We start from the raw sequence: 17,070 nt of genomic DNA, 5'->3' as shown, positions 1-17,070 counted from the left end.
TTTGGGAGAATAAGGGAAGAGGATTGCTTGAGGCCAGGAAATCAAGACCAGCCTGGGCAACATAGCAAGACCCCTGACTTTACAAACATTTTAAAAAAATTACAGCCAGGCACGGTGGCTCACGTATGTAATCCCAGCACTTTGGAAGGCCGAGGCGGGCAGATCACTTGAGGTCAGGAGTTTGAGACCAGTCTTGCCAACATGATAAAACCTTATCTCTACTAAAAGTACAACAATTAGCTGGGTGTGGTGGTGGGCACCGGTAATCCTGGCTACTTGGGAGGCTGCAGTAGGAGAATCGCTTGAACCCGGGAGGTGGAGTTTGCAATGAGCTGGGATGGTGCCATTGCACTCCAGCCTGGGAGACAGAGTGAGACTCTGTCTCAAGAAAAAATTTAAAAAGTTAGCTGTGCATGGTGGCACATGCCTGTGGTCCCAGCTCCTCTGGAGGCTGAGGCAGGAGTATCACTTGAGCCCAGGAGTTGGAGGCCATGATGAACTATGATCTCACTGCTGCACTCCAGCCTGGGCAACAGAGTGAGATCTTATCTCCAAAAATATAAATAACTAAGAAAAAGAAATCTTGGTGGAAATTTTGTTGAATTTATATTCTTTGCACCTTGAAACAGCCATTATTTTTTCTGTTCTTGGTGAACTTTCAGCAATGATTCCAGACCTTTACCCCTTTTGGGTAGCCTCCTATCCAAGGCCCAGCTCTCACTCTTAACAAATGATTTTCTCTCCTTATTCACAAGGAAAATGTGAGTCAGCATGACTTTGCCCTTCCTACCGTTCAAGACCAAACCACTGTTCATGTCCTTAGCCGACTCACGCCTCCTTCATCAGGGTCTTTCTTTCCCAATCAGTCCCCACCCCTTCCTTTCTGCCTTCAGACTTTCCCCTTCTCCCTGTTCGATGCCTTCAGATGTATGTACTGTGTTAAAACAGGGCTCTTCGTGTCCACACTGGGGCTGAAGACATTCTGACAATAGATGCTGTATTACAAGAGATCTTGCAAAAATTTCAATAGATAGACAAACAGATTAGCTGAGTACTTTAAATACGTAAGTGGAGTCCAGGAAAGGAAGGTGTCAGGAGGGTTTCCCAGAAGCAAACTGTACCCCAAGGGAGGGACGAGAGTCCTACCATCTAACCCCAAGCCTAGTGGCCGGTGTCCCTGGAAGTGGAGACACATGCTCACTGGTGTGTGACTCACACTTAGGAAAGGGAACGTGCCCTCTGGAGCACAGGAGAGCCCTGGTCAGGGAAGCCATTTTTCCACCCAAGAGGGACAAAGGTGTGCAAATCCCAGAAACCAGATACGGAACCTGCAGAAGGAATGTGGACTTGGAACCACTTTAAAAACGATGTCAGCTGGGCGCGGTGGCTCATGCCTGTAATCCCAGCACTTTGGGAGGCCGAGGTGGGCAGATCACGAGGTCAAGAGATTGAGACCATCCTGGCTAACATGGTAAAACCCCGTCTCTACTAAAAATACAAAAATTAGCTGGGCATGGTGGCACACACCTGTAGTCCCAGCTACTCGGGAAGCTGAGGCAGGAGAATTGCTTGAACCCAGAAGACGGAGGTTGCAGTGAGCCACGATCACACCACTGCACTCCAGCCTGGGTGACAAGGAGAGACTCTGTCTCAAAAAAATAATAAAAGGGATGTCCACCAAAAAAAGCAATGGATTTCTGATGCATGAATGAACCTCATAAACTGTATACTAATAAAAGAAGCCAGAAACAAAAAGCCACATCCTGTAGGACTCCACTTATATGAAATGTCCACAATAGGCAAATCTATAGAGACAGAAAGTAGATTGGCAGCTGTGACAGTTTGGTGGGAGGGAGGAATAGGAAGTGACTGCTTAATGGGCATTGGGTCGCTATTTGGGGGAATAAGAAAACTGGAAGTAGATCGTGGAGATAGTTGCACAACACTGGGAATGTTCTTTTTGCCACTGAACTTCACACTTTACAATGGATAAAATGGTAAAATTTATGTTACATATATATTGCCATGATTAAGAACAAAATCATAAAACCAAAAGGGATGCTCTAGACCAGCAGTCCCCAACCTTTTTGGCACCAGGGACTGGTTTCATGGAAGACAATTTTTCCATGGACAAGGGTGGTGGGTGGGGATGGTTTCAGGATGAAACTGTTCCACCTCAGATGATCAGGCATTAGATTATCTCATAAGCAACACATAACCTACGTCCTTCACACGTGCAGTCACAATAGGATTTGCGCTCCTATGAGAATTGAATGCCACAGCTGATCTGATGAGAAGCCGAGCTCAGGAGGGAATGTGGGAGATGGGGAGAGGCTGTAAATACAGATGAAGCTTTGCTTGCTCGCTCCCCTGCCACTCACCTCCTGCTGTGAGGCTCAGTTCCTAACAGGCCATGGACCAGGACCAGCACTGGTCTGCAACTCAGGGGCTGAGGACCCCTGACCTGGACAGTGGCTTACCAGAGCATGGAGACTCCAGCAATAACAGGACACGGGGCAAACAAGAAGGCAGAAGTCGAGGGTGCCCTGTGAGAAGCCAGCCGAAGGAAGTCACTGCCTGCATGGGGTCAAAAAAATAACCTGGAGGTTCAGATTGCCTACACCCCAATGTGGTGTGGACACTGAAAACAAAAAAAGGGTATTGCCTAATCATTTGGTACTAGGCTTATGACTATTAAGAGTAAATGAGGCTGGGCGTGGTGGTGGCTCACACCTGTAATCCCAGCACTTTGGGGGGCTGAGGCAGGCAGATCATGAGGTCAGGAGATTGAGACCATCCTGGTTAACACGGTAAAACCTCGTCTCTACTAAAAATACGAAAAAAATAAAAATAAAAATAAAAGTAAAAGCCGGGTGTGATGGCACACACCTGTAGTCCCAGCTACTCGGGAGGCTGAGGCAAGAGAATCGCTTCAACCTGGGAGGAGGAGGTTGCAGTGAGCCAGGATCATGCCACTGCACTCCAGCCTGGGCGACACAGCAAGACTCCATCTCAAAAAAAAAAAAAAAAAAAAAAAAAAAAAAAAGAGTAAGTGAAAAGCTAGATATAAAGTCCTCAATATGCATTCAATAAATGGTAAATCTAATGATAATGGGTATGTTATCATTATTAATGTGGATCGATGGTATAACTTCCTACAAAGAACAAGCTTGTCTTTCTAACTACCCAATATCTTTTTTTTTGAGATGGAGTCTGGAGTCTTGCTCTGTCACCCAGGCTGGAGCGCAGGTGGCGTGATCTTGGCTCACTGCAACCTCCGCCTCCCAAGTTCAAGTGATTCTCCTGCCTCATCCTCCTGAGCAGCTGGGATTACAGGTGTGCGTCACCATGCCCAGCTAATTTTTGTATTTTTAGTAGAGACAGGATTTATCCATGTTGGCTAGGCTGGTCTTGAACTCCTGACCTCAGTTGATCAGCCCACCTTGGCCTCCCAAAGTGCTGGGATTAAAGGTGTGAGCCACCGCCTCTTCTTCCTGCTTTTGCAGTGAGATGTGTCAGCTCCCACTTCACCTTCTGCCATGAGTAAAAGGTCTATGAGGCCTCCTCAAAAGCCAAGATGCCAGTGTCATGTTTGTTAGGCCTGCAGAACTGTGAGCCAATGAAACCTCTTTCCTTTTTAAATTACTCAGCCTCAGGCATTTCTTTGTAGCAATGCAAGAACCGCCTAACAGAAAGGAAGTCGCTCGTGGAGAACAATCAGAGCTTAAGATAGCAGATTTAGGAAGCTTCTCTACACAGAGGCAAGAGCTGGGTCAGTGCTGTGCAAAGTCTTACACAGACAAACCTCAGCAGAGAGGGCTGTGGACACACAATAATACAACATGAGGGGAATCTCTACAGGATGAACTCGAGTTCCAGGAAGTCTGGCCATGTTGTTCCTATGGCTTTGAGTGACACTTTCCCCAAATCCCCCAGCCCCACTGACATGGTTTGGCTCTGTGTCCCTGCCCAAATCTCATGTTGAATTGTAATCCCCAGTGTTGGAGGTGGGGCCTGGTGGGAGGTGATTGGATCATGAGGGTGGATCCTTCACGAATGCTTTAGCACCATCCCTTTGATGCTGTTCTCATGATAGAGTTCTCATGAGATCTGGTTGTTTACAAGTGTGTGGCACCTTCTCCTTCTCTCTTCTTCCTCCTACTCCGGCCATATAAGACGTGCCTGCTTCCCCTTCTGCCGTGACTGTAAGACTCCTGAGGCTTCCCCAGACACAGAAGCCTCCATGCTTCCAGTACAGCCTGCTGAATCCTGAGCCAATTAAACCTCCTTTCTTTATAAATTACCCAGTCTCAGGTATTTCTTTACAGCAGGGCAAGAACTAATACACCCTCCATGGCACCCACAATACATACCACAGGTGCCCACTGCTGGTGCAAGATGCATAAATGAAAGCTATCCTGGGAACAACACAGGTCTCCAAGGAGTTTAGTGTAAAGGCAGTATCAAGTTCTGGGGGCTGGGTGGTCAAATGCAGTCTAGACACATGTGGTTGGGGCCTTGAAGTTTTGAAGAAGAGAGGTTTATTGTCAACATTTAGAAGGCAGGAGATTTCACAAAGGCTCTAGATTTATGGCTTCTCTTAAAATTCTGGGCCGGGAGCAGTGGCTCACACCTGTAATCCCAGCACTTTGGGAGGCCGAGACGGGTGGATCACAAGGTCAGGAGTTCAAGACCAGCCTGGTCAACATGGTGAAACCCCATCTCTACTAAAAATACAAAAAATTAGCAGGGCATGGTGGCATGCTCCTGTAGTCGCAGCTACTCGGGAGGCTGAGGCAGGAGAATTGCTTGAACCCAGGAGGCAGAGGTTGCAGTGAGCCGTGATCACTCCTCTGCACTCAGCCTGGGTGACAGAGCCAGACTTTGTCTCAAAAAAAAAAAAAATTCTGAAGACCTGACCACACTGGCACCATCAAGCAGAGCTGGGAACAGCTGCCTCCTTGGGCAGGACCTGTGTTCTTCAGTTCCCCCACCTCTTACCCTTACAATCGGCCTTTGCCCTCTTTAATGGCACTCGCCCACTTGCTATACTGGAAACTCTGGTGTAGAAAAATAAGAGTGGAGGACAAAGAGAAAACCTGAGAAAATAGCTATTTAGCAGGCAGGACAAAAAAGATATTAATATACAGAAAGAAACAGGAAAAGAACTGAAATAGAAGGAATTATCAATTCCCTTAATGCAAATCTCCTATATTACATTGCTTACCGGGAAGTCTCAGTATCTAAAGACTCATGTAATCTAACATCGTTTGGATGATGAAATGTTCTCCTTGGCCCATCTTTTACTGGAGTAAAATCATAACTATTAAAATGTTGGCATCACAGCAAGAAAGAGAAACCGCCATGTCCTCATGTTTAAGAAAGCATATTGTATCTGCTTAATAATTTAAGAAGGACCATAAAAATTCATCCCTGCAATTAAATATCCCCATCAACTATTAACAAATTAAGCATTCCGTAAGTTAAGACACATTAAAAAGAGACCATTGGCATTTGATTCTATTTTGTACAACAGAGATGCATGTAACATTAATGACTCATGATCATGACTCTATTTTCTTGAGTCTTTTTAAAGTGCATATTAATCATCCGTTAATGTTACCGTAACTTATGAAATACAAGCTGACTTTTTGCATAGAACCTTATACACTCAGAGACAATCATTACAGATGTTTGCTGGGCATCCGAAGGCACTCCACTGCAAGCACTTCTTTTTCTCTGTTGCTAGCACTTACAGTTACACCCTCATACTGTTATCTGTCCTGGCTGGAGGCCAGTCTCCCGTGTATCAGTGTGGAGACTTGGGAGAAAGTATCTTTTAGCCAACAAGTAAAACTCACTGTCTGTCAGTCCGTCATTTGAGTTTCATCCCTTTGAGATCTGAAGGTCAACATGTCTTCAAGCACTCGCCATTAAAGCTCAAATATCCCTGAAGGCTTTGCTTTAGTTAACCTAACACTATTAATGTTATTTGCAGATAGCCAAGAATATGGTCCTGAAACATTGCATGATAACAGTTGGGGTGGGAGCTGAGCCACAAGACAGCTTGAGGAAGTTGTAGACCCAAAAGATTACCTTCTCTGCTGTACAAATTTGCCCATGGCTGGCTCTACTCAAATGCAATTTGTCAGCTTTTGGTGTGAGCAGAAAAATAACAGAACTTTTCAAAACCTTACTCTTTTTTTATTATTATTTGTGACAGGGTCTCCTTCTATTGCCCAGGCTGGAGTGCAGTGGTGCGATCACAGCCCACTATAGCCTCGACCTCCTGGGCTCCAGCAACCCTCCCTCCTCAGCTTCCTGAGTAGCTGGGATTACAAGAGCACACCACCACCCCGGACAATTTTTTTTTTAATTTTATTTCAATGGAGACACATTATGGCTATGTTGCCCAGGCTGGTCTTAAACTCCTGAACTCAGGAGATCCTCCTGCCTTGGCCTCCCAAAGTGCTGAGATTACAGGTGAGGGCCACTGGGCCTGGCTAAACTCTTACTCTTGTTAATCACAAATGTTTAAACTGAGAAAGAACTTCACGATTATCTGTAAAAAGTCTTCATCCCTACTCCATTATTCCATCTTGCTATCTTACTTAACACCAACAAGCACACCCCTAAACCCGAGTCCAGGTGCACAGGCCACTCCTGCCTCTCCCTACTTAAGACAGAACCATGATTTTAAGAGTCAATTTGGTCCTCAAGTAGAACTCACATAAAGTACTGAACTATAACTCAGGGATCAGAGGGTTTTCAACCAAGCCCTTTTCCCCAAATAAGGTACCATTCACAGATTCCAGAGATTAGGATTTCCACATCACATCTGCAAAGTCCTTTTGATATGGAACAGGGGCAGGGAAGTGCTGGGTAGAGAAGGGCAGGGTCCCTGGCAAGGGCTCCACCCTCGGGCCTGTGCCCACGGACCTAAATGAGGACAGGTATTTCTGTTTTTGCACTCAAAAAGTTGCCCTTTGGCCCGCCATACCCCATCCTCCATCCTGTGCCCATAAAAATCTGAGACCATAGTGGGCACAGACACAAGCGGCTGGACATTGAGAGGAGCAGAAGAACACATTGACAGACACCAGCAGACACCGGCAGGCTAGCAACAGCAGAATGATGTGGATGCTGAGGGGAGTTCGGTCAGGGGTAGCTGGAGGAGAGTCCGGCCGCTGTGCAACCCGACTCCAGGGGAAGACCACCTTCCCACTCCATCCCCCTTCCTGCTCCCCATCCATCTCATTGAGAGCTCCCTCCACCACTCAGGAAAACCTTGCACTCATTCTTCAAGCCCACATGTGATCTGGTTTTTCTGACACACTAGGGCAAGGACCCAGGATACAGAAAGCCCTCTGTCCTTGTGATAAGGCAGAGGGTCTAAGTAAGCTGATTAACACAAGCTCCCTGCAGATGGCAAAGCTGAAAGAGCACACTGTAACACACACCCACTGGGGCTTCGGGAGCTGTAAACACTCAACCCTGGAGACTGCCATGGGGTCGGAGCCCCAAAATGCTCCCCGCAACCTACCCATCTGCATGATCCCCCTAGGGGTTTGAGCAGTGGGGCACTGAAGAAGCAAGCCACACCCCTGTTGTATGCCCCGCAAGGGGTAAGGGAACACTCCCATTTCACTTTTTCTCAAATAAGGGACCATTCCCAGGTTCCAGAGATTAGGAACTTGTGAATGGTCCCTTATTTGGGAAAAGAACTTTGCAGATGTCATTAAGTTAAGGATCTCAAGATGGGAGATAATCCTGGATTCTTTTTATGGTCCCAAAATGTAATCACAAGAGCCTTTGTAAGTAGGAGGGAAGGAAGCAAAGGAGGAAAAGGTCACGTGATGAAGGATGCCAGAGAGAAGGGGAGATGCGACATAGCCATGAGCCGAGGGAGAAGGCAGCTTCTGGAAGCTGGAAAAGAAAAGGAGATGGATCTCCCCGAGAGCCCCCAGAAGGACCCAGACCTCCTGACCCAGCCCTCCTGACCCAACCCCTCCTTTATTTTAGTTCCATCAGCTCATTGCAAACTTCCGACCTCAAGAACTGTAGCAGCATCAGTCTGTGCTGTTTCAAATCATTATTTTCATAGTAATTGTTACAGCAGCAAGAGGAAACTAATACAGCATTGAAATCAACCTATTTCATTCAACCTCCTTGCTTTTTTTTTTTTCAAGACAGAGTTTTGCTCTTGTTGCCCAGGCTGGAGTGCAATGGCATGATCTCAGCTCACTGCAACCTCCAACTCCCAGGTTCACGTGATTCTCCTATCTCAGCCTCCCAAGTAGCTGGGATTACAGGCGCCTGCCACCACACCTGTCTAATTTTTTAAATTTTAACAGAGAAGGGGTTTCACCATGTTGGCCAGGCTGATCTCGAACTCCTGACTTCAGGTGATCCACCCACTTTGGCCTCCCACAGTGCTGGGATTATAGGGATGAGCTACCATGCCCGGCCTCAACCTCCTTTCTATTTGAGTTCTGCAACTGGTATGCCTCGAGATATTGATCTCCATATCCCGAGAAGCAGCTGGGTGGGACCTGGGGCAAGAGCCATAAAGAGCTCCCCAACGTCCTTCCAGTTCCCCAGAATGCTACACCCCCTTGTCCTTCTCTATATGATCTTGTATCATGAAAAAGAGTGCAAACATGACAACAGTACAAGGCTTCAAGTATAAAATAGCCCCAGAAAAAATAAGTTTCAAACTTCATCCTTAAAAGCTCCTGAACGCAGTTCCTCCTGTATGAGGAAGAATAAAGAAGTGTGAACATTACTATCAATTTGAAACTTCTCAGTATCGCCGTTGGAAAGCTGCACTTGAAAACTTTACATAAAGGTGCAAAATGCAACATCCTCCCTCTGCAGGAAAGCTGTGATCCTGAGACAACCGCGGCTCCTGGAGAGCTGTGGGCACACAGCTGCTCGAGCCCAAGGCAGGCTTTCCTGGCCTCTCTCAGTGACTCCTTTCTACCCTTGAATTTGGGGGCTCGTTGGCCACCAGGGCTCACCAGCCACACACCTGATGGGGAGAGAAGGGTCTCCGGCGTCCCACCAGTCTTTTGGGGGGCTGATGTACATGCACCACAGCTCCCAGCTGTACCCGTGGGCCGAGTTCTCGTACCGCTGCACCTCAAAGTTGTCCTGTTTGATGTTGTCAATGGAGGGGAGGATCACACGCTTCCGGTTTTCCTGGATGCGGGATAGAACCGGCTCAGCCCTGAAACATAGAGAAACAGACATGAAACCTCTCTTCTCTCCTGTGAGGCACACCTCCCAAGATCACAGGGAAAGAACAGCATTTAGCTAAAAGGCTGGGCTTTGGGAAGGCTGGAACTCAGATGCAAACTGAGGCTCCCAGGGACCTGCCCATGCTGGATCCTGCAGCTTCACTCCTGGGCTGTGAAGTGTGTGAAATCAGTGCACCCCTTCACCCTTGTTGGAATCACCAGAGTGATGCCTGCTATGGCCTGAAAAGCCTGGAGCAAGAGGAGTTCAGAACATGGGGTCTCCTTCCTAAGAAAGTGCCAAGTCTCACTTCTCATATTGACAGTGGACTCCATGATTTACATTGCACGAGTTTAATACATTGTCTTCAGTTTCTCCCCAGGGCACTGACTGCCACTGCTTGTTTTTTCTGCTGGCACTGAATTCCCCTTCCCAAAATAGGTCACTGCTGCCCAGATGGCCTGGTTTTAACACACATTTCACTAGCTTCTCTCTCTCTCTCTCTGTGTGTGTGTGTGTGTGATTATTTCAGTTGTTTTAATTGATGATTTAATTGATTTCTCAAAAGGGATCTAATTGAATTGGTTAGCAACAGAAGACTGGAAACTAATTAAATGCAAAGGCAGGCAGAATCCTGGCTTTCTGCTCACTTCCCCAGCGCCAGGCTGCAGTGGGCAATTCGTCAGGGATCTGGCTCCAGGTTCAAGGTGTAGCCGGACTAGCTTAGGAGACAGCAGATGGTCAGACACCTCCACCATCGTGTGTCTCCGAGGCAGGCGCGGGAAGGGATCATTTACCATACTCGAGAAGGAGAAGATAGCTCTCCTAAGCCAGGGCATTAATCTCCCAGCTTAGAACAGAATGCAGGCTTTGGAACAGAGTCAAGCGAAAATCCCATTCCTCTGCATTATCGGGAAGAATAATGAGAACACACAGTTGACAACCCATCTCTTTTCATTTGCAGCTATTGAATTACCTGTTGGCTCATCTCATCTTTCTATTTAAAATGAGCAATAAAATATACCCTGGGCCATTACCTGCTTCCAATACTTCTGCACACACCATATAAGCTGAAGCCAAATGGCACTAATTTTCCAAGGCTTCCAGGCAGGCTTAGGAGCATGGCCCCAGCCAAGTCTCCACTCATGAAATTCTCCCCTGGGAATGCCCTTTGCTATTGGCAGAGAGCCCAGCCATCTAAGGAGGTTTAGACCAAGTACCATCTCTCCCACCTCTCTCACCACCTGGTCCCAAGACCAAGTACCACCTCTTCTGTGGGAGTTCTTCCTCTCAACTCTTAGATCATTTTCCCTACCTTATTCAAGTCACAATGACTGCGCAGCTGCCTTTGCTAATCATCTCTGAGACACGCTATTTTTCCTTATGAGCTAATGATAGCTGATCTTTATTGAGCATTTACTAGTGCTAGGCGCCATTCGAAATATTTCACATGTGCTGACTAATGCAATCCCCAAGATAATCCTATGAGGTAGATACAATGATCAGCATTATACAAATGAGGATACTGAGGACCAGGGAGGTTAAGTAGCTTGCCTCAGGCTATACAGCCAACTGGTAGTAGAATCAGGTTTCTAACCTAGCTGGCTGGTTCATGTCTTAATTCTGAAGCTCCAATACCTCTTTGATGAACCATAATGAACCCCATGCAAGTCCAGATCATGCATATAGAAGCATTCAGTTCAGCCCATCCAACAGCAGCAAAAGAGTCACTGAGTGTGGAGGCAGAAGACCTTGGTCCCAATGATATTTCTTTTTATTTTTTTATTTTTTGAGATGGAGTTTCACTCTTGTCTGTCAGGCTACAGTGCAATGGCGCGATCTCAGCTCACTACAACTTCTGCCTACCAGGTTCAAGCGATTCTCCTGCCTCAGCCTCCTGAGTAGCTGGGATTACAGGTGCCTGTATTTGTATTTTTAGTAGAGACAGGGTTTCGCCATGTTGGCCAGGCTGGTCTTGAACTCTGATCTCAGGTGATCCACCCACCTCAGCCTCCCAAAGTGCTGAGAGGTGTGAACCACCATGCCCGGCCCCATTGATATTTCTGCGGCTGAGAAGTTTGATCTTACTGTCTACTAGACAATGTATGACGATTCCCAATAATTTGCTCCCTCCTCCCTGAGGATGTCCTGCCTATTACCAGATGGCCTGCAATGCTTCCTTAGAGAAGCACACTCCTTCCCCCAGCCTCCAATTACCATTTAACTTGGACATGTGAATTGGTTTGCCAATGGGATGTGAGCAAAAGTGACGGTGTCACATCAGAGCAGAAACTTTAACAGCCATTTCGAAGTTCAGCCACTGTTATTTTCCCTGAGCCACAAAGATGGGATGTCCTAGACAGGAGGATTCCTTGACTCTCAGAACACAGAGGAGAAATCAAGCACAGCCACAGCCAGACAACCGCAGCTGACACGCCATGCAGACAAGAGAGAAACATGTATTGTTGTAAGTCATTGTGACTGGAGACTTTTATTGTAGTAGAACCTGGTAAAAGTTGAGACACACTGTCTACCTTGTAAAGAAGAACTGCCAAGGGGTTTTAATTCAGAGAGGGTTCTATGACACTCAGGTAGAAGTGTGGAAAATGAGTCTGAATGGCAAAGACTAAAGTCACAGACATCAGTGAGAATTAGATGATAGGTGGATTTGATTAGGTAGACTGGAATTAGACTGTAGACTTGAGGGCAGATACCAAACCTGCCAGATTTTGAACCCCAGCTGAGTGTCCAACTGTCCCAGTTTGTGCGGGACTCTTCCAGCCTTACCACTGAAAGTCCTGAGAAATCACTCAGCGCCAGGCAAACTCCAAACCTAGAACAGCACCAGGGATATGGTAGGCATCTACCAAGTATCTGTCAAAAGAATGAGTTCCCGCAGTGACCGCATTGGTTTAGGTGAATGTCAAGGAAGAACCAAGCTGGGAGAGTGCTGGTCAAGACAGAGAGAAAGAGGGAGACAGGAGAAACGGCAAACAAAACTGGCTGGAGGTGGAGGTTGACAGGATGAATAACATGATGGCAAGGGGAAAATCAAGGGAAAGGGACATGTGTGGGGGCCATGTCCTTTCAGTTTTGAAAGGAAAGAAACAAGGAGGCAATGATGCCAAGGAAAAGACAAGGTATGCCAGGCCTGAGGCTGTGACGGAACATTCCCGTGCATCTTTTTCAGAAGGCTTCCATTATGGCTCAGTGCTTCTCAAACTGGAGCACGTATCAGAGTCCTCTGGAGGGCTGGTTACAACAGATTGCTGGATCGCACCTGTGCGGCTTCTGATTTCAGGGGACTGGGTGGAGCCCAGGAATTTGCATTTCTGACAAGTTCTCAGATTCTGCGGATGCTGTGGGTCTGGGCACCACACTTTGGGAATGATTATTACTAGAGATAAACAGCTCTGGAGCTCAGGAGAGATATGGGGGCTGAAGACATGCAGCTGGGTGTCACCAGGGTTTGATGACAGCGAAAAACTGGGAGGGAAAATTGGTGTCTGAGATAGCAACAGACCCCAGCATGCACTCCAAGGGGTCAGTGTTATCAGTGGCCCCGGGTTTCTTACATGGTCATGTGCATAAACACTGTCTTTTTATCCTGCCATTAAAAGGATTCTAGAGGTTGTTGCAAATGAAGAAGAACAGACATTTTAATGTTAATTAGTGATGGGATATTGGTTCTTCAAATCTAGTACAGTGAACAAAACTTACTCAAGATGGCCTCAATGAGTGTAAATAAATATATTTGTGAAATACAAGACTCTGCTTCTTACTAATTAAGCAACCCAGGGTACAGGTTATTTAACCTCTAACTTGATGGATCATTGGTTACTTAGCAACAATTATCTGACCACGCTTTAAAACTGGAAAGTCCTGTTGCAATTTTAACATGATTTTGGCATTTTTGTGGCCTCACTCTTTGTGCATCCAAAATCTTCTACTCTCCGTACACTCAACCAATTTCTCACACTCCGTTCTTTTCACCTGGAAAAATATCAGGGCCATATCTGCAGAAAATACGCTTCACCTTCCTCCAAATGATGTGAAAGATAATCCCATACATTCTGGGGCGCTTTACCTGAGTAGTTAGAATTATAACTATATCTCTTTTCTCACAATGACAGTCAACCGTCCTTCCCTGCAAAGAGAGCAGCAAAGAAGGAAAAGAGAACAAGAAAATTATGACTGTCTTGTCCCATTTGCAAGGATTCTGTTGAGTTTTGTCTAACTGATATACCGTTTTCTTTTTTTCTTTCTTTCTTTTTGTTTTTTGAGATGGAGTCTCTCTCTGTCACCCAGGCTGGCGTGCAGTGGCATGATCTAGGCTCACTGCAACCTCGGCATCCCAAATTCAAGCGATTCTCCTGTCTCAACCTCCCGAGTAGCCGGGACTACAGGCGTGCTCCACCATGCCAGGTTAATTTCTATATTTTTAGTAGAGACAGGGTCTCACCATGTTGCCCAGGCTGGTCTCAAACTCCTGACCTCAAATGATCCACCCACCTTGGGCTCCTAAAATGTAGGGATTACAGGCACGAGCCACCATGCCCAGCTTGATACACCGTTTTCACTGGGGATTTTGATGACAATGATGATGACGATGATGCCAATGACGGTGAACTGAACAGACGGCAGACAAATTTCTCCCTGCTCCCCAGTTGTATCCCAGACAATGGTCTCACTTTCTTCTTCGATGAGTCTTTCTCTATTCTCCCAGTGCTCCTACGGGTAACAGGTGAAATGTCCCACCTCCCAGATGCCAGCCCCTCTCAACCACAATGCAGGTCTTGAGCACCCCTGAGTTTCAGCTCATGACCTACCAGCCAGCGGTGAATTCCACGTGGGCATCAAAGAAGCCAGTGACCTGCCCGGTGGCCACTTTCCAGCCCTCAATGCGAGCGCGGATCAGGCCTTCCCTCTTCTGATTTCTCACCACCTTCACCAGCCCGGGGTAGCGTTTGTGGACATACTCCTCCAGGGGGACCTTCAGCTCCTCTGCAGATGACAAAAATGCAAGAAGGTCTATAAAGATGTCATTTCAAATTTGCATCTAACCCACTGCAATGCCCACAGATCTTCAGGGAGTTCAAAGATCTCAAAGAAATCACATGTTAGTAATTCTGGCAGAAAAGAAAATCTCATCAGTCTAGGAGTCAGAAGACATCTCTGATGCATTCACCCAGGACAGCTATCTTCTGACAGTTTGCAATCCGTACAGTGGGATGGGAACCAGGCCTGGCTTTTATATCCCGGCTGCTATGAGCCAGCAGACGTCCTTCAAGATCCCTTTTCTTAGTGGCCCTTCCTCCAAACTTGGCCAGAATCCTTGTCCTTGTTCTCCTGCCACCCCATGGGTCTGTCCGGTTTATCAAATTCTATACGGGCTTTTCCATCTGCACACAGACTCGTTCTTACAGTACGTGCCTTGGGATGCAACATAAGTCTTTGCTCAATAGTAGAAATGCTACACTGGAGGCAGAACTAATGCTATCAGGGATTGAACACCCTCCCTTCTGCAACAAGCAGGTGGTAAAGTGCTTCATTTCTATAAGCTAATTTAATCCTTGCAGAAACCCTAGGAGGTTGCTAGATTAATTTCATTAATTAACTAGATTAATTCTATTTTGCAAATGAAGACATAATCTTAGGGAGGCTAACCTGTTCCAAGGTCACGTATGGGCTAACGGGAGAGCTGAAACACAATTCAACTGAATCTAACTCTATAGACCTAAAGACTGATACTCGGCTGAGTGCGGTGTTGTGCACCTGTACTTCCGGCTACTCGGGAGGCCGAAGCAGAAGAATCACTTGAACTCAGGAGGCCACAGTGAGCTATAGTTACACTATTGCACTCCATCCTGGGCAACAGAGAAAGACCTGGTCTCTAATTTTAAGAATAAATAAAAATAAAGGCAACTTTAAAAAAAAAAAAGAGTGATACTTTGTGTGCATAAAAATCACCAGGTATAGGGAGGAAAAGGAGGGGCTAACAGGGAGGGGATTCTTAGCTACTTGCACTCCAGGTACATGTCCTGCATGGGTGCTGGGGGACTCAGGGACATGTCACTAAAGGCCATAGATCATGGAATGCTACAAGGGGCATCCTGCCTGCTGACCAGGGTTGGCTGGTGACTGCAGGAATCTCCGTAAGTTCAGGGAGAACATTCTGAATGCTGAGTGCTGGGCACCATGCCAGGAGTTCTGGAGGCACTGTTACCTCTTAGCTGCCACGTGACCTGCGACTTAGTCGTGGCTCTTCCCAGGAACAGGATGTCAGCTCCTGGCTATATCACTTACCACATCCGGGTATCAAATGACTTCCTCATTTGTTAAGCAGTTGAGAGACTTCAGGGAAGATATATGGGTAGGGATTGGCAAGGTTGGCAAAAGAAAGTGTGGGTCATTACCACTGGCCTCCTCACATCTAAAGAGCTTTGGGAGGTATTAAAGGAGTAAAAGGATAATGCCTAATCATTTGGTACTAGCCTTATGGCTGCTAAGACTAAAGGAAAAGCTATATAGAAAGCACTCAATATGCATTCAATAAATGGCAAATCTAATAATAATTGGTTTATCATAATTATTGTTGATCAATTACATAACTTCCTATGAACAACAGCTTGTCTTTCTAACTAGCCAATATCATTTTTATTTTTATGTTTTGAGACGGAGTTTCTCTTTTGTTGCCCAGGCTGGAATGCAGTGGTGCGATCTCAGCTCACTGCAACCTCCACCTCCTGGGTTCAAGTGATTCTCCTGCCTTAGCCTCCCGAGTAGCTGGGACTACAGGCATGTGTCACCACACCTGGCTAATTTTGTATTTTTAGTGGAGACAGGGTTTCACCATGTTGGTCAGACTGGTCTCGAGCTCCTGGCTTCAGGTGATCCACCCACCTCACCCTCCCAAAGTGCTGGGATTACAGGCATGAGCCACTGCACCCAGCCACCAAAATGATTTATAAAGTCTAGGGCCTACTGTATAGCAGTAGACACCATTCTCACTCCTACAAGGTACAGGGATACACTGTTCCAAACAACAGTGTATGGAAACATCAAGGCAGATGTCACCATCCAATGATCAGGGTTTAAGAACAAGTGACACTGAGCAGGCTTCTCTTCCCAGTCTCTGCAGTGTGATTCTGGACTTTATAAGATACTGAGCTGTGCTCTGGCCTGTACTCAAAGACAATTCAGACACAAGTGCTCTCTCAAGATGCTTACAATCGAGTTAAGGAGGTGAGATATGTTTAAAAATTATAGGAAGGTGCACTCTGGGAGGCCGAGGCAGGTCCATCACCTGAGATCAGGAGTTCGAGACCAGCCTGGCCAACATGGAGAAACCCCGTCTCTTATTAAAAAAAATACAAAAAATAATAGCTGGGCATGGTGGCAGGTGCCTGTAATCCCAGCTACTCAGGAGGGTGAGGCAGGAGAATCGCTTGAATCCAGGAGGCGGAGGTTGCAGTGAGGCGAGATCACACCACTGCACTCCAGCCTGGGCAAGAAGAGCGAAACTCTGCCTAAAAAACTAAAACTAAGAATAAATTATAATATTCAATATTATAAGGTAAATGAAGCTAATGGCCCCCACCTGCCCCAGAAAAATGGTCATGAAGGAAGAGTGCTGTGAGGAGTCGCAGAGACAGAAATTGTTTTGCCTGGGAGCATTCATGGAAAAAGTTGTTTAAGTTATGCAGAAGAACTGGACATGAGCTCTCACTATTCTAGAATACCACACCAAAAAACACCTAAGTGAAAAACTGGATCTACTTAGATGAAAGTATCATGAGCATCAAAGTTTCAGTCTAGGAAACTGGGAAGATG

The 17,070-nt window shown here is 46.4% G+C and overlaps 1 protein-coding gene across 2 annotated transcripts in view; it reads right to left on the bottom strand.

Moving 5' to 3' along the window:
* The window catches only part of GALNT17 (polypeptide N-acetylgalactosaminyltransferase 17), a 585,888-nt gene that overhangs the window by 283,421 nt on the left and 285,397 nt on the right, over nt 1-17,070 (bottom strand). For both annotated transcript variants that reach the window (XM_055292944.2, XM_055292945.2), the window contains exons 4-5: nt 14,067-14,241; nt 9,032-9,229 (exon numbers count right to left, since the gene is read on the bottom strand). In XM_055292944.2, coding sequence (XP_055148919.1) covers nt 9,032-9,229; nt 14,067-14,241 — 373 coding nt within the window. The remainder of the gene's footprint in view (nt 1-9,031; nt 9,230-14,066; nt 14,242-17,070) is intronic.

The sequence above is a fragment of the Symphalangus syndactylus genome, chromosome 9 (genome assembly GCF_028878055.3).
Source record: "Symphalangus syndactylus isolate Jambi chromosome 9, NHGRI_mSymSyn1-v2.1_pri, whole genome shotgun sequence".
NCBI lineage: Eukaryota > Metazoa > Chordata > Mammalia > Primates > Hylobatidae > Symphalangus > Symphalangus syndactylus.
Note: the sequence above shows the minus strand (reverse complement) of the source record. Positions and strands in the feature narration are given on the sequence as shown.